The 18,619-nt window shown below is 38.8% G+C and overlaps 1 protein-coding gene across 2 annotated transcripts in view; it reads left to right on the plus strand.

The window, feature by feature from the left end:
- Nucleotides 1–18,619, plus strand: part of LOC126299173 (spectrin alpha chain) — a 124,164-nt gene that overhangs the window by 98,268 nt on the left and 7,277 nt on the right. For both annotated transcript variants that reach the window (XM_049990938.1, XM_049990939.1), the window contains exons 26-37: nucleotides 3,012–3,190; nucleotides 3,283–3,502; nucleotides 4,132–4,387; nucleotides 4,465–4,660; nucleotides 6,711–6,897; nucleotides 10,412–10,542; nucleotides 10,803–11,007; nucleotides 14,115–14,319; nucleotides 15,687–15,807; nucleotides 15,905–16,124; nucleotides 16,243–16,392; nucleotides 18,134–18,246. In XM_049990938.1, the coding sequence (XP_049846895.1) occupies nucleotides 3,012–3,190; nucleotides 3,283–3,502; nucleotides 4,132–4,387; nucleotides 4,465–4,660; nucleotides 6,711–6,897; nucleotides 10,412–10,542; nucleotides 10,803–11,007; nucleotides 14,115–14,319; nucleotides 15,687–15,807; nucleotides 15,905–16,124; nucleotides 16,243–16,392; nucleotides 18,134–18,246 (2,183 nt within the window). The remainder of the gene's footprint in view (nucleotides 1–3,011; nucleotides 3,191–3,282; nucleotides 3,503–4,131; nucleotides 4,388–4,464; nucleotides 4,661–6,710; nucleotides 6,898–10,411; nucleotides 10,543–10,802; nucleotides 11,008–14,114; nucleotides 14,320–15,686; nucleotides 15,808–15,904; nucleotides 16,125–16,242; nucleotides 16,393–18,133; nucleotides 18,247–18,619) is intronic.

Raw genomic sequence — 18,619 nt, forward strand, 5'->3', positions numbered from 1 at the left:
CTTTTAGTACTCATGTGGATGACCTCACACTTCTCGTTATTTGGGGTCAACTGCCACTTTTCGCACCATTCAGATGTCTTTTCTAAATCATTTTGCAGTTTGTTTTGATCTTCAGTTTGTTTTGATCTTCTGATGACTTTATTAGTCGATAAACGACAGCGTCATCTGCAAACAGAATGTGAGTTAGCTGGATTACTGAAAGCCATCGCAAGTTTTCCTTCATTAGAAATCCAAAAGCAAATGGTGTGTGTAAAAAGTCACGTTATTGTTGGAAGATGGACTAAAAAGTGCTGCATGTATGCTACATTAACTCATTAACCACTATGCCATCTGGACACTGCATGCTGGTGAGCAACAAAAGGGAAAAAAAGTTCTAAAAATTAACTGTCTACAACTAAAGAGAAAATAGTTACAATCAGAAAATTTAACTAAAGAGATCAGCCACAAGAAGTGACATGGGGAGTAAAAGAAGAAAATGTACAAACTTAGAAAGTGTAGAGAAAGAGAGGAGGAACTATGGGAAAGGAGGCAAAAGATAAAAAAGAATGGGAAAACTATGAAGTTAGAAGTGAAAGTGCATATGTTGTGCAGGGGATGGGGAAGTTACCCACTCACATTGTAACTGGGTCAGTGTCTTCAGTTTTATTTGTTGTGCAATAGGGCTGTAAGAAAAAAGGCAGGGATTGGACAAGAATTGAATGTTGAAGCAATCAGTGTGTGTTAAGCATAGGGGTCCGAGCCAAATATGTCGCACACACATTCTGTATGTGAAGTTCTGAAGTTTTGGAGTGATTATTGTGCAAAGAACTGTAGCTTCACATTGCCAAAACAATTCTTATTTATTGATCCTTAAGCTGAGAAACTTGCTAGAATAGTTACCTCAGCATTGTACCTGTACCTTCTCATCACTCTCTGTTAATGTCTAATACTGAGATAATTATTGTTCCAAATGAGGTGACACAGTGGTTAGCGCACTGGACTCACATTCAGGATGATGATGATTCAAGCCTGTGTCTGGCCATTGTGATTTAGGTTTTCCACGATTTTCCTAAATTGCTTCGGGCAAATGCCAAGATGGTTCCATTGAAAGATTACAGCTGATTTCTTTCCCTATACTTTCCCAATCCAGTCTTATGCACTGTCTCTAATAACCTTGTTATCAGTGAGACGTTAAACACTAATCTCCTCGTTTCTCCTTAGTTCACATTTTTTACTCTTCAGCAAAGTATAAACTGATTCATTCAATGCGTAATTAACGTCTGGGGGCTTTGAGTCCCATGTGTGTGTGGATCTTGATTTTTGTTCCTTAGAACCTTGGTTCTCCTCTTTTGGTTCTTGATTGACAAATCCTTGTCATTAAAACTACCCTCCCATTTTCTTTCCACCTTTCTCCTTATCTGTACAAATAGAAATAAAGGTTTTGGTTGCAGAAGTTTTGCTGTTTCACTGTAATGGTCCTTTACCATGTGGTATGTTCTTTTGATGAACACAAAAATTGAAGAGTGGAAATGGAAACTATTCTAAGCGTCATTTTTCACAAAATGCATTTTCAGTGCTGTTGTGTTCTAGGTACACTGTTAAATCTTCCTAGACTTGTTCCAAGTGTCAAACCATGAAGAAAATGTTTCAAATGTTCATTATTAGTTGGCACATTGCCTTGTACCAAGCAGTGCTTCGCAATGGATTTCCAAATACTGTGGGACACAGTCTCCTCCATTTATTTTGGGATGGTTTGAAGAGTTAAAACACAAGTTTCTGGTGAGTGGGCACAGCTTTTTGAGCTGAGATTTTGCAGTTACAAAGAAATGAAAATAGATAAGCAAGGGCTTTGTTCCACGAGAGTTAAACAAGGTTGTTGGCTCAGTTGAAGTTGTGAGTCCAGTCCGTGTACTTCCAGTGCACACAACCAACTACTTTGATTTTAAATATGTTACTTAAACATAGCTGTCCATTCAGACGTGTAAGATCTCTAAATGCAGTACGACTCATCCATCTCCAGTAGCTATATATATAAATTCTTATTCAGAAACAGAAGAATGGGAAAATGTTAATGTATTCAAAAGAGGAAAGAATGTGGCATAACATACCATGCTTCATCTACAAAACAAAAAGGCTGTTGATGATGCCATTTCTTCAACAACTGCACAGGTAGTTTTACTGTGAAACTTTTCTACATCTAATTACAAGAATGGAGTTGTGTAAGATGAAGTCAGTACTAAGTTTTTTCCTTTATTTTAATTTTATTATTTTCGTGTATAAAATTTAATAGAACTGAGAAATGATACATTGCACCATGTCAAGAACAGTGACACCACTCAAAAATCCAGTAATTGAGATAACTTGACTTGAAATGGATTAATTTTATAAAACTTACATTAAAATAGTGTAAGTTTCTATTAAATTTCAAATAAGTATTGTTGGCAGTAAGTTCCATTACATTTTTGCGCATGGTGGCATACTTCACACAAGTTTCAGTGACATAAACTAAAGATACTGTTTTTCATCTTGTCACTTTCTTTGCTGCGGTATGATATGTGAAAACAGTAGTTAAAATACTGCTGCTATAGCTTTTTACTTGCGTTGTCACAAATAAAAATAGTGCTACTATTCAAGCAAAAACTTTCATATTGGCACTTAGAACCAGTCAGTTTCCTATTGTGACACTTAGGATGTTCCAAGTAAGTTGCCCCCCTTTTTCCACTCTTCAATTTTATGAAATTTTGATCAAAATATTCAACTTGTGTTCTTGGTTTCCTCCATATTTAGATGAAGTACAGATTTTTAATGTCATTAGTGCTACATGGGAGGTATGTACTTTCAGTACATAGTATTTATCTGACAGTGTCCTCCAAAGGATACTTTGTCTTTCTCAGAAAAATTTTGCATATTTGTGCTGGTGTGGAATTTTCCTACGAGAATGTCTACCCATGTTTCTGTCTTGGGGCAGTAGACAGGAGTCATGCTTTGATTGTGATCCAGAATAATACGTGTCATTTTTCTTTGGGTTGCAGGAAGAAAAGATTGCAGCACTTCAGACATTGGCTGACCAGTTAATTGGTGCTGATCATTACGCTTCTAAACAAATTGATGAGAAGCGCTGTCAGGTGCTTGACAGGTGGCGTCACTTGAAAGAAGCTTTGATTGAGAAACGCTCACGCTTAGGCGAATCACAGACTCTGCAACAGTTCAGGTATGGAAATGATGCCTCACTAATAACTTATCATTTAAGATACCTCCTCCACTCTGATCTCGTTTGTTACAAATTATAATTTTTGTGTTTAGCCGTGATGCAGATGAAATGGAGAACTGGATTGCAGAGAAGCTGCAACTAGCTACAGAAGAAAGTTACAAGGACCCTGCCAATATACAATCAAAGCACCAGAAACACCAAGCTTTTGAAGCAGAACTTGCTGCTAATGCTGACAGAATCCAGAGTGTAATTGCCATGGGTCAGAATCTCATAGACAAGCATCAGTGTGCAGGATCTGAAGAAGCAGTTCAGGTATGTTTTTACATTTGTCTCTGAAGTTGATCAGGAGAGTAGAACCATCTTATCAATTTCCAGGATCAGGGTGAATGGAAATGTAATGCAGACTTAGTTTTTTGTATAGTCTTTTCTGTGTACTGAGTACCCATCATGAAGGTATACATCTGTGAAAATCTGTTGCTGCATTTTACAATATTAATTTCATAATAATGTCATTCATTTAAGTTATCTTTCCGTGAGAAATTTTCTGTACCATTCTACATTCATCCTGTCCACCTTATCTGAATTGACACTTCATACTAGTTGACCTGCAGCACCACACACATTCAAAAGCTGAAAAAGTGTGTTTAGTGCCTTGTTTTGTGCCTACACACTGTCCAGCATGTTGTAGGATGAATGGTTCCTTCTTTTTGTAAAAGTTTAGGTTGTATGATATAGTAGACAAGCTCAGCTACAAAATGATTTTCATGTCCAGTTGCTTTCAAATTTAATGTTTGTTTTCATAAAAAGCTGTAATTTGGCTTTTCTAATAAAGGCAGAATTTTCCTCTTATTCAGTATAGTACAGTGCTTTTAACAGATTTATAAATAATCCCAAAATTTTAAAGTGTGTAGGAGTAATTGTATATGTATGTATGCTTACAGGCCAGGCTTGCATCTATAGCAGATCAGTGGGAGTACTTGACCCAGAAAACAACAGAGAAAACAGTGAAGCTGAAGGAAGCCAACAAACAGCGAACATATATTGCTGCTGTGAAAGATCTTGATTTCTGGTTAGGAGAAGTAGAATCACTTTTGACATCTGAGGACTCAGGAAAAGACCTTGCATCTGTGCAGAATCTGATAAAGAAGCATCAGCTTGTTGAGGCTGATATACAGGCACATGAAGATCGCATTAAAGGTGAGTGCAAAAAAGTTATGTTGATAGGTAAATTGTGAATTTTATTTCTTAGACTCATTGAACCCCCTTTGTTACAGACATGAATGCACAAGCTGATTCACTAATTGAGAGTGGTCAGTTTGATACAGCAAGTATTCAAGAGAAACGACAATCAATAAATGAACGCTATGAACGTATAAAGAATCTTGCAGCTCATCGTCAGGCTAGATTGAATGAAGCGAATACGCTCCATCAGTTCTTCAGGGATATCGCAGATGAAGAATCTTGGATAAAGTAAGTCATACTTACCTGTTCTTGGATGTTGCTTGAGGATGGTTTAGAACTTAGTAGTTGAGTATTGATTCCACTATTTGTACAGACCGGTAAAAAACATCAAAACTCATAGTAAATTATGCCAAGGTTTACACACATTATTTTTTTCTGTGTTTTTGCTATACATTGTCCATTGCTGTAGATAGCTACAGCAATAGCTCTAAAGTAACATAACAATATTACAGTATGAAGATTTGAAACGTTCACCAAGTTAAATGCAGAAAATATTATAATATTAATTTTCATTATGTTGATTTGTTTTGTGATGGCATTGCTCCTGAGTTGGTTAAATATATGTAGTAATATCTTGGACATCCCAAACACCTACACTCCCAATAGCTCAGCTGCATTTGACAGAACTGTAGTATCCTTCATACTTAGCAGAGTTAAGCATGATGTAAATTGTGGAGTATCTTGAAAAAAGTGTTAGTTTACTCATGAAGATGGCTGAATGTTTGGCACCTGAAATATTGTGGCTAGACATCAGATGTCATCAGGCTGCAATCACAAAAACTTAATGAAATAAGTGCTAATTGTTAGTTTTCTTAACTTTTATGAAGAAACAATTCTTTTTTTAGCATACAGTGAAAATCTCTAGGAAGCAAATTTGGACGCTCTCTCTCTCTCTCTCTCTCTCTCTCTCTCTCTCTCCCTCTCCCTCCCTCCCTCCCTCCCTCCCTCCCTCCCCCTCTCCCCCTCCCCCTCCCTCCCTCCCTCCCTCCCTCCCTCCCCCTCTCCCCCTCCCCCTCCCCCTCCCCCTCCCCCTCCCCCTTCCTTCCTCCTGCCAGCGATAGGTTGTTACTCTGAAAATTGTACCATTTTACTGTATTGTACTTGAAAGTGTTTCTCATGTATATTGGGAAACAGTTCACTGTTGTATTTTGTTCCCTTTTGCATTATTGCAAATTATGTTCATTGTGTTGTCCTGCATTTTTTTTCTGTTGAGTATCACACACAGTATAATGAGACTGAAAGTTTCTTCTTGTCACTGGAAAAAATCAGTCTTTGAAACATGTGTAATGATGGTAGCTACCAAACTACGCTGCTATTCATTATGAATATTGTACATTTAGTGACTGTGAAATTGCTTTTATGCAAAAGTTGTGTTATTTAAAGTTCTTTTCAATAATTTGTTTTGCTTTTATGTTTCCTTTCATTCCTTAAAAAATGTACCTGAATAATATTTTTGGAAATGTAGGAGAATATTCACCTGTACACAAGTTCTGCAGTGTGCCTACTCCTGAAGTCATTTTAATTCAAGTCTTATTTTTCTTAACTTGTTATTTATTTCCCTTGTCAGTTATGTGTGCAATATTTGGACATTGCAATGCTTATTTCTGTTCACAGTTACATTTGCGTATTCGTAAAGGCTTCAGGTTGTTTGTGCAGCGTTTTCTAATTTTTCTTGGAATTAAAATTTATTGACAAAAGGATCTGATGCAAGCTAAACTGACTACTTTCAATTTATGTAAAGAGTACACAACATTTTGCATCAGTGAATATGTCTGTTTTGTTGTTAAACTTGGGTTTTATCCATAACAATGATTTTTATTGAAGAAGGGTATATGAGATAATGTTCTACTTTAGACCTCACAGTGTTCAGACCACATAAGTACACTATAAATTTGATTTTAGCACTTGTGGTGACTTGGATAATTCTTCAACATACTTTGCTCTTTTTTGTGTTTATTCATTCTCAGATGTCAAGTTTGTTAAAATCCACAGGGGGGTAATAGACTTAGAAACAAGACTTACACATATAATTTAGGAGTAAAGATAACAAATTCCAGTACAGTAGAGGCATTGAGTTGTCAGCAGCACAGAGCTTTTACTATTCACTGAGCTGTTTACCTTTACTCCAAAATTATTTACATCCTGCCAGAATTTTTCATTATACATGTAAGTAATTAGTTTCATACGAATGATCGAAAATGTAAATCGCTTATAGATATTTACAATGGATCTTTTATACAATAGAAAATTTTGAAATCTTATGTTATCTTGTTTGCAGAGAGAAGAAATTGCTTGTTGGATCTGATGACTATGGCCGCGATTTGACTGGTGTTCAGAACCTGAAAAAGAAGCACAAGAGATTGGAGACTGAACTTGCATCACATGAACCAGCCATTCAGGCTGTTCAGGAAGCTGGAGAGAAGTTAATGGATGTCTCAAATTTGGGTGTTCCAGAAATTGAACAGGTAGGGATATGCCAGTGCAAGCAATTTAACAGTCAAAAGTACTTGTCATATGTCAGTGCTAAAGAGACAAAATGTTAAAGTTTCACATTTACATAAAAATGCTATCTGTAAAACAAAGAAATGATGCACGGTAATTTTGTGAAATTCATCTAGTGAAGGATGGTACTTTGCATAGACATAATGATGTCGCATATGCCGGAACAAGATTGTTGTGAACTAACGTGCCGGCCTGGGTGGTGGAGCGGTTCTAGGCGCTACAGTCTGGAACCGCGCGACCTCATGTTCGAATCGTGCCTCGGGCATGGATGGGTGTGATGTCCTTAGGTTAGTTAGGTTTAAGTAGTTCTAAGGAATTTATCAAGAATATGTTGCTAAGCGAATAAATGAGGAAAACTGCAAGATAGATCAAATTTTAACAAATGAAGAAAGAATCAAAAGTATGAAGAATATTAGTGATGAAAGTCATGGAAACGACATAGGAAGAGAGAGCAAGATGATGTCTCACACTGCTGGACTTAAGCTGAAAGATATGTTCCTGGAGTGCATTATGCAACAGCCAGATAATGCAGTACTGATTTAATGATTGTAAAGACGTTGCGTGCCAGCATCACATATCATCATTGTGACAACTAAAAAGTCGGGATGTGTTTTGTAGAGATTGATACTACTGCATATGCAAACGCTCGAGAACAAAGTTTTCTACGAAAATGAATGTACTTTGGATTTAATATAGTATAGTCCCTATATGCTTAAACTAAATTTCAGACACTTTCAGTAATCTATCACTTCCACTGACCCAGCACCCGTATGTGCAAGGAATGGCTGGATTAGTGAGAGTCTAGTGTATACAGGTAAAATTCTCTCCCACTTTCAGCTGCATCAAGTGGCTTAAAATCCACAAGCTTGTGTCATGGAGGAGGAGATATGGTGGTTAGCTTTGATGTGGTGTCCTTATTCAGGTGCGTTCCCATCAAAGATCATGTAGATATGCTCTCCCAGTTAATTGACGACAGTGTTGTGGATTTATTAAAACACACTCCAATGTCATTGTATTTTTTGTATGGTGGACAATATTTTAACCAGACAGACAGCACCATGATGGGAAGCCCATTAGTTCATTTATAGCCACTCTGTTTGTGGAGCACTTTAAGGACATACCGTGGACATGGCTCCTACAATACATAGCTGCTTTTATCCTTATGTAGGCAACATGTTCACTGTGTGGTATCATGGGTGTGAAAAGCTGGGAGAATTCTTGGAACATATTAACAACTTTCTTGACAACATCAAGTTCACATTGTAGGTAGAGACGGGTGGTGTCTTACCATTCCTTGACGTTCTTGTCTGCCATAATGCAGATGGGTGTCTCAATCAGTGTTGACTGGAAACCCACCCATATAGACCTATACCTGCAAACTACCAGCTGCTGCCACCCTTCGCAGAACAGTTCTGTTCTGAGGGCCTTGAAGCATTGAGCAGAAGCTGTTTGACACTGAAAATCTACCAAACTAAGCTACTTTCATAAAGTATTCATGGAAAACGGCTATCAGTGTCAGATTTTGCAAGCCATCTTTCCCAAGAAAATTACCAGTAGACCCCCTCAGGAGTACTTGAAGTATCTTGCATTTTCGTCATTCAGTGGCTCAGTAGTAGGAAAGATAGCCAGCTCGTAAATAGGCATAAAATCAATTCGGTCTTCAGGGCACCTGCAAAAGTCAACAGCTCATGAGGTCTGTGAAAGATATGTAGGTCTTAGAACACTAAGAGTATGTAAAATACCATGTGGGTGTGGACAGTTTTTTTGTTGGACAAACTGTGCATACTATTGAACAGTGCTGTCTGCCTATGGTATCCTTAGAAATCAAGCCCTAGTAAATGGACCTCGTACTGCATTGGATGAGACATGTTAATGCATGGACCAATAGTTCTTAAGATAGTGTCATAAAAGAACCAGTCAAGACAGAAAGTTGTGACAACACCATTAGTAAAGATGGCAGCATGTAGCTAAGCACAGCTTGGAACTCGTCCATCAGAAGGTCGAAGCAGGTGCGGCAGGTCCACAGTGAAAGCATTGAGTCATATGGTGCTGGAGCAAGCACCAATGACATCACTGAAGGTAGCGTGGCTATAATCTTATAACCATTGTCACTTGAAAATGTCTGAGGAGCATTCAGCTCGTGGATTTTAAATCACTTGATGTGGCTGGAAGCCTGAGAGAATTTTCTTACCGAATTACCTAATCTCGTGTAGGAAACACATTGGCATTCAAAACAGCTTCCAGTCATTTCAGAATGGATAAATACCAGTCTTGTATAGTTTTCAAGGGAATCTTACACAATTCAACCTGCAAAGTAGTGAAAAGTTCAGGCAGTGTTGATGGAAGTGGATAGCGATCATGCGCTCTTGTCTTCGAAGTAGACAACAAAGGTTCAAGAATATTGAGATCTGATGACTGGTGGCCAAGGGAAATGGAGCAATTCATCCTCATGCTCACAAAGCCAATCCTGGATGATGTGAGCTGTGTGAACAGGAGCATTGTCTTCTACGAACACAGCATCAACATTAGGAAACAAACACTGGAGCATGGGATTGGGCTAATCAGCCATAGTGATAGTAATGCAACGTTTTAGGGTAATTATGGGGCCCATGGAATACCATAATATGGCTGCCCAAATCATCACCTAACCCCCGCTGTGTTTTGCTCTTGGGATTTAAACCCTGCCAGAAGTTGGAAACTGTGTGAAACAGGACTCACCTGATGAAATTACTGTCTTCCATTGCTCGATAGTCAGGTTTTATGGCTTTGGCACCACATTTTACTGTCACTGGCATTTGTATCACTGGTGTGTGGTTTTGGAATTCCAGCTCGCACTGAAATTCCTTATTTATCGAGCTGCCTTCATATTGTTTTGGTGCTAACAGGGTTTGCAAGTGCGACATTCAGTTCTGCAGTAACTTTTGCAACTGGCATCCTCTTATTTCTTGTCACTATCCTCTTCAGTGACAGTCTGTTAAGATCACTCAACAGACAATTTTGTCCGTGTTGGGACTTAACAGATCGTGTTTTTCCACTTTCTCTGTATGTGGTATAAATCTTCTCTTGAATCGTGAAACACTTTCGGTTACCTTGGTTACAGAAGCACCCACTATATGAGCAACTACAATTTGTCCACATTTGAATTCACTACACCCTGACATAATGCACTTAACTGCTACGCAGAACATTGATCTGACCACAACTGACGCTTGGAAAATATTGAGGACATCTCACAGGTGCTGTTCATGGTCAAATACAACAGTGTTATCTACAGCCTTGCCTAGCAGCTGCATTTACGTTCAGTGTTTCCATATTTTTGTCCAACTCATGTATATGTAAAATTTTGCTTCTTGTGAGACTGCTTAAAATCAGTTTCATAAATATGCCACAAAATATTTAATACTCAGAGGATATAATTTAGTTTTATGTTGTTCAGCAATGTGTTGTACATCAACAGCAAATAATTGTGATTTTCAGCGTCTCAAGCTCCTTAATCAGGCATGGGCAGAGCTTAAGCAGATGGCAGCTACTCGTGGTCAGAAGCTGGATGAGTCCCTTACATATCAGCAGTTTTTGGCAAAAGTGGAAGAAGAAGAAGCTTGGATAAGGTACTAGTTACTAATATATCTGCTTGACACTCAATTAGTTTTATTTACATGCTATTAAAGTGAATGAGAAAGCCAATGTTTCTTCCTCAGTCGATCAAAATACTAACTTCCCAAGAACAAACCACAAGCAGAGTCCCCATACTCATTACCAGTGGAGCTTAGTTTGATTTGGAAATGTAATTTCAACTGAATAAATTAAAAAAAATATTTCTGACATAAAATTTATACTTATTTAATAAACTGAAAATTAAATGTTCCAGTGAGAAGCAACAACTCTTGGGAGTAGAAGATTATGGAGATACAATGGCTGCAGTTCAAGGCCTTCTAAAGAAACATGATGCTTTTGAAACAGACTTTGCTGCACATGGAGATCGTTGTGCAGATATCTGTGCTGCTGGTCAAAAGTTAATCGCAGACAACAATCATCACATGGAAAGCATTGCCCAGCGTTGTCAACAGCTACAGGTATATACTGTACAGCACATTTGCATTAGGAAAGTGTAATATAAATTGTTATCAACTGAAAGTGCTAGATCTGTACTGTGGAGGCCACTGTTTAGTGCATGGTGGAGGATACTTAAACCCAGTAATAATGACTTCCTGTTGCATTCCATGCATCTGTTGAGTTGAATGATGGTCTTAGTTGGTTCCTTAATCTCTTATCTTATTCTCATTGCCCTTTTCACAGAATTATCAAAAGATTCCATAGAATTGCCGTCCTTGAATCCCAGTCCTCTAAATTTGTTCGACAGTATTTCACAAAAACATTGCTGTCTTTCTTCCATATTACCATTCAAGTTTCATGAGTATCTCAGTTACTCTTTTGTGCAGGCTGTACTGACCTGTTAAAACTTCACAGGATGTGTCTGAATTTATTTGGTATTTTCTATCATGCCTACATGATAACTCTTATCATACATGAACGTATTCAGCAATAGATCACATTTCTTGTATATGGTTTCTTCTATATATGCATTGTAACTACAAATTGTTCCATTCCTCTCACCTATAAACGATATCATGTTTGCCCATTTTAAAATACTCAGATACAATTGAGTCTTGTGTTTTGTTGTGGACATTATCTTGCATTTACAGACAGCTGCCCTTCATTACAGTAAGTGGTGAGACTCAACATACTCTGTATGGAAAAGAAGATCCAAGGCAGCTGGCAGTGTTGTTGCCAGCTTTCAAGTGTGCAGTTCAAACTACTGCTGTCTGTATTGCCTGAAAGCCAGAATCACATAGAGCTATAGCAACACTTGAGGCATTGCCATCATAACATAAATAAAATTTTTATATGATTGGTTGTGATGTGTGTGTGAAGCAGCTGTATAAAACCTACATCAACTATGAGGGATCTCCCGTTGCTGTTTGGATTATAGTTGTTTTGCTTTTCACTCTTCTAGAAATGATTTCCTCTCGAGTTTTCATCATGGAAGACTATTTAGTTTCATCACCTACCTCGAGATGACGTAGTGTTTGTGTTGTCTTCATCATTTCATCATCATTCATGAATATGGCGAGATGGGCTGAGCAGAGGTTGAGAATTTGTAGGGGAGCTGATAACCGTGCAGTTGAGTGCCCCACAAACCAAACATTAACATCATATTTAGTTTCATTAATACAAAAATTTTTAAAGTCAGTCCTATATTTGTAAGCAAAAGCAGTAGGAGCACATTTCATTAAACAGTTGACAGTTTGATACAGCAGTCAACACATTTTTGGGATTGAATGAAAACAGAATCTATCTGTTGAGCTGCACATACAATTTGCAAGACATTTTGTGTGAAAGAAAGAGCTGTTTGTTCATAGGGACAGTTTTTCCTGAACCCATGTTTATTCAGTGTGATGTTTTTTCTAGACGAATGTCATACTGTTACAGTTCAGGATATGCTTTAAGGACCCACGGAATATTTGTACATTGAGGTGGCTATACAAATGAATGACAATATGAATTAGCAAAATAGTCATGATCTTTTGTTTTAGGCTCCTTCACAATTGTCAAATTTAATTGCAAGGTGCTTTTTCAATTATATTAATTCTGGTTGCATCTTGTATTATGCAATCCCAGAAACTGTTTGCCCTTGTAGTATCATAGATGCCATCAAATGTGGTTTTATGTACATGTTCACAATCACGTTTGCTACGACTGATCTCTTGGCACGTTTGCCACGACTGATCTCTTGGCACGTTTGCCACGACTGATCTCTTGGCACGTTTGCCACGACTGATCTCTTGGCACGTTTGCCACGACTGATCTCTTGGCACGTTTGCCAAGACGGACCTGTTGGCACGTTTGCCAAGACGGACCTGTTGGCGCGTTTGCCAAGACGGACCTGTTGGCGCGTTTGCCAAGACGGACCTGTTGGCGCGTTTGCCAAGACGGACCTGTTGGCGCGTTTGCCAAGACGGACCTGTTGGCGCGTTTGCCAAGACGGACCTGTTGGCGCGTTTGCCAAGACGGACCTGTTGGCGCGTTTGCCAAGACGGACCTGTTGGCGCGTTTGCCAAGACGGACCTGTTGGCGCGTTTGCCAAGACGGACCTGTTGGCGCGTTTGCCAAGACGGACCTGTTGGCGCGTTTGCCAAGACGGACCTGTTGGCGCGTTTGCCAAGACGGACCTGTTGGCGCGTTTGCCAAGACGGACCTGTTGGCGCGTTTGCCAAGACGGACCTGTTGGCGCGTTTGCCAAGACGGACCTGTTGGCGCGTTTGCCAAGACGGATCTCTTAGTGTACTATAGGTGTAAACTCCTTTCTTGTTCCACCTGACATTGTTTGCCCAGTGCCATAGTAGCCATCCTAAAAGGCTGCATATGTACATAGGATGTTTAGACCATTGAACTGTCCTTCAACCCTCAAGAATTCCCCTATTTTCTGGGGGGGGGGGGGGGGTGCTAGAAGACTGCTTTTCTGTTGTCTCTATTCAGAAACAAGCTACACTAGTGCATTGAGTAAAAGCTATCTCAGATGCTGAAAATCTGTCCCAAGAACTGAGTCACCTACAATAATTACAAGATTACAAGACTATAAATGATACTTAACATTACTGGAAGCCATAGAAAACTGAGACCAAATTTGTTTTCTTATCGGAAAAGGGTTGATCTGTAAAAGTTGTGAGCCAACTCTTGTGTACTTCAACATTTTGACTAACGTGGCAGATCCTTTATTGGAACAGTTCTTCTTTTATTTTTTAGATGAGTTACTATAGTGATACAGTCTGTCACCATCTTTCCTCTCACAGAATTTGTCATTCTAACCTGTAAGATAGCCACCCAGTATTATCATCATCCAGTTTATTTCCTATAAGAAAGATTTGCTTTACAATTGCCATTGGGTGACATTTATCTATAAAATACTGCTGCAATTCCCAGTTTGTGAACTTCTGCACATTAGTGCTAAACTGCGTCATTGATCAAATGACTGACTGTAGAAGAAGATGTAAAAAGTTAGATGTATTTCTGTGTTCTAATTACAAGTTGTTTTTATGCTTCATTAATTATTAGTTTAAATACTTCAAATAAAGCTGTTTCTGTATTTGTAAGATAAGTGTTACAATAATGTCTTCTGCAGGTGAAATTAGATCACTTGGCCTCACTTGCTGCTCGTCGGAAGTTAAAGTTGATGGAAAATTCAGCATATTTACAATTCATGTGGAAAGCAGATGTTGTTGAATCGTGGATTGCTGATAAGGAAACTCACGTTCGATCAGAAGAATTTGGTCGTGATCTTTCCACTGTGCAGACACTTCTGACAAAACAAGAGACATTTGATGCAGGTAAATAAAATTCTCATTAGTATTGTACCACTAAATGTGTGTGTTGTATTTCCTCATTTTAAGTGTCAGAGCAACAGCCATTCATAAACTTCCTGAACTTGTCAGTTTCTGTAAAGGATGTCACATTGTTAATTTCCTTTTCTGTTTAGAGTGTAGAAAATACTTTTCTAAATGTTTGTTACATTGTCATATTTTTCTCTTTATAAACTCAGTTCTCAAATTAATTCCATCAAAAAATTGATTCTCAAATGTTAAATACGAGGTCTGTTCAAAAAATTTTGGAACTTGTTCCACAAAATTTTTCTGCGCTTATGTTTTACTTATAGTGCATGGTCTCCTTTGAAATACTTTCCGCCACAGTTGATCCACCACGCCCAATGCCATTTCCACTTCAGGAAGCAGTCTTGGTACGCCTCTTGCTGGATTATTGAAAGTGCCATCTGTGAATTTTCTTTTATCGCTTACATCATTGTAAATCTTGGTCCTTACAATAGGGTTTTCAACTTTGGAAGTATGAAAAAGGTTACATGGGGCCATGTCTGGAGAGTATGGAGGATGAGGTGCATTAGTGCGATGTGAGAGCCACGAATTATCTTGCCACATTTCCTTCTCACATTCTCCCACATGTCCCAATAGCATCATCAATTAACATTTGTTCTCACTTGCGTAGTCTGAAAACTCTTCACAGATTGCAAGGCAAAGGTCTTTCTGGACTTGACTTATGAGCTGTGGGACGAACTTGGCAGCAACACGATGCATTCCAAGATGCTATGTGAGGATTTCATGACAATCCAATTGTAGTGCTACAGTCTTCTGCAATCTCTTGGACAGTCAGTCTTCAATTAACATGCTCAGTTTCGTTGACATCCCTGACACGAGCGTCTGGCCATTTTGAAATTGTGTGAACCATTTGTAACATGGAGTTTGGCATAAGCCCTCATCACCGTAGGCTTCCTGCATCATTTTGTGTGTCTCTGTAAAGGTTTACGCGACTTTCATGCAAAATTTAATGCAGATGGATAGTTCATGTAAATCCGCAATCTTGAAATCTGCAAAATGTGTGACACAACGTCCTACTCAATACAGCCGTGAACAATAACTCACAGACATACAACAATGAAACTAGTGGCAGTCACACATTAAACACATACATGTGCAGGGATGCCAGCCGCATTTCGCTCCAACGCACCATTGACGCAAAATTACGAATGTTCCACAATTTTTTTGAACAGACTTCGTACGATTGCTCGGACTAAATGTAAATTTGTGTCTCTAAAAGTTGTCCACTTGAGACTATAAATATTAAGTTTGGGCAGTATCTTATATACAGTCACAACGAGACATTTTCATCATGTTTCTGTCAATAGGTCTCCATGCATTTGAACATGAAGGTATCCAGAACATCACAAGTCTGAAAGAACAGTTAGTTTCAGCTTCACACGATCAGACACCTGCGATTCTCAAGAGACATGCTGATGTAATAGCCAGGTGTGTGAATGTTATTAATATACCTTTTCATATGAAATAGATCATTACTGCATGCAGAAAAGCTAATAACACAAAAAAATAATGTGGATTTTTGTAGATGGCAGAAGTTGTTGGCAGATTCAGATGCTCGTAAGCAGAAATTACTTCGAATGCAAGAACAGTTCAGACAGATTGAAGAACTGTATCTCACATTTGCAAAGAAGGCTTCAGCATTTAATTCTTGGTTTGAAAATGCAGAGGAAGATTTAACTGACCCAGTTCGCTGCAATTCTATTGAAGAAATCAGGGCATTGAGAGAGGCGCATCAACAATTTCAGGTAATAAAACTGTTATAAAAATGTTGCTAAGATCTTTCATGTATAATCAAAGTTTTCAGCTCAATCTAGTTTTGTTGTCAGTGTACTGAAGTTATCATTGACTTTCTGTCTCTTTCAGGCCTCCCTTTCATCAGCACAAGCTGATTTTGATGCCCTTGCAAAGTTGGATCAGCAGATAAAGAATTTTAATGTTGGGCCAAATCCATACACTTGGTTTACGATGGAAGCACTAGAAGATACATGGAGAAATCTACAGAAGATTATTAAGGTATTTTTGTATAAAATAAGAGCTGTTTCGGTTATCTTCAGATCTACTGATTTTAGTGTTCTCTTCCTAAATTTTGAAGTGTGCCAGATTCTTCTGAAATCCACTGATAAGTGACAATCTGTATGTGGTTAGTTAAAGATCTTTCCTGTTGGTAGTCAGAGGGTTTTGAGGCTCATTTCACAAGTACTGGCACCACACAACACATTTATTTATAGTGTTATATAAGGGGCATATGAAACCCGGTCACTAGTGTCAGGTAATAGTAGTAATTTTATTAACTCAAAAATGTAGTTAAAACACAGGAAACATACTCAAAAATAGTCGCCAAAACTGTTGGTACATTTATCCCATTGTGACACTAGCTGGTCGATTCCAACCTTGAAACAGCTAGTAGGCTGTTGTCCGATCCAGGCCTGGACCCAGTAAAACACTTTGTCATCCATTGCGAATTGATGTCTGGGGACAGCTTGTTTAGAGTTCCAAACACATGAAAGCCACATGGTGAAAGGTCTGGACTGTACAGTGGATCTTCCAGCATTTCCCACCGAAATTGCTGCAATGTCATCTGCACCGCATTGGTCGTGTGTGGACGGGCATTAACGCACAGAATGATAAAGCCATTGGACAACATGCCTTGGCGTTTCGACTTGGCTCATCTAAGGTTCTGTAAAGTGGCTTGATAATGCTAGGTATTGATGGTGGTTCCCCGTTCCAGAAGCAGTGGGCCTTTGTGGTCAAAAAAAGGACATCATGTCCTTACCAGAACTGGTGTGTACTGCTTTTGATTTCTCTGGACTTGGTGAAGTTGCATGTTTCCACTACTTGCTCTGACAATTGCTTTCCGATTCAAAATGGTGACACCATGTTTCGTCATGTGGGACAGTACCCGACAGAAAGCTGTATTCTTCCTCATGATAACATTGCAGACGATTCAAAGACAGTCATTTGAGTACTGCGCTGTTCACTGTTCAGTGGTCAGTTGGTTAGGAACCCATTGTGCACAGATTTTTCAAAAGTTATGGCATGTGCGGTGCCCACGTTAATACCCAGTAACCAATGGATGTCATCCCCGGTGATTCTGTGGTTGTCAAAGACTAAAGCATTCACTTTCACAACCATTTCTGGTGTGATGACATGATGAGCCTGTCCAGGACAGCATCGTCTTCCAGTAATCATTTGCTCCATTCCACACCACTTGAACGACCCAGACTCTACTCACCGCGCACAACCTTCATCTGTTGATACATTTCACGGCCTCCAACTCCCTCCGCCGCCAAAAATTGAATCACTCCTCGTTGTTCCTGCTTACTCACCTGCGTGTTCGGTAGTGGATGATAATTTGTGTGACCACCTTCTCTTCGGCATGAAACCACACTGGTGATACACATCAAACGGTGTGTATACATCAGTAGTTGGTGCTACCATACCCGCAGTTACATGGTGCCACCTTGTGTGTAAGGCAAAGATAGATGCATTGACCAGGTTTCATTTGAATGAACCTCATATAAATAGCAAGTAGATACAGGTATCGTGTCCATTCTGTTCGGTATTTCTTACAGGTGGAGAATTAATTGCCTACACTAAGCTAAATTATCTGTGAACACACACACACACACACACACACACACACACACACACACACACACACACACACACACACACACACACACACACACACACGGTGGTTAACTATTTACCACTGCTGTGTGGACTGATGGAATCTTTTTTATTTTTAATACAGGAACGAGATATTGAGCTCTCTAAAGAAGCACAGAGACAAGAGGAAAATGACAAATTGAGGAAGGAGTTCGCAAAACATGCCAATGCATTCCACCAATGGCTTACAGAGACCAGGTATTGTTTCCTAAACATTTTGAGTTCTGTTCATTTAATTTACTATTTAAGAGTGCATTGAAAATAGTACTGTTTGTAAAAATTTGTCAATATAAAACCTATATGCTGTTCTGCATCAAGTGTTCACTGAGCATGAAAAACAGAATCATTCTGATAGTAAGTCATTCTGCACAGAAATACACATTACAAATTTTCTGATTTATTGAGAAAACTATAATGTATGTCAGGTTCCTTCGTGGGCGACCCTCCGTAATAGGAGGGTTGCCCAGGAAGTAATGCACCACATTTTTTTTTCTTCAACAATTCTTTATTGAATATAATGAAAATTCCACACACGAGAGAATGGTGCTTCACCTACACATCCTATTTTTCC

This window comes from Schistocerca gregaria, chromosome X (genome assembly GCF_023897955.1).
Source record: "Schistocerca gregaria isolate iqSchGreg1 chromosome X, iqSchGreg1.2, whole genome shotgun sequence".
NCBI lineage: Eukaryota > Metazoa > Arthropoda > Insecta > Orthoptera > Acrididae > Schistocerca > Schistocerca gregaria.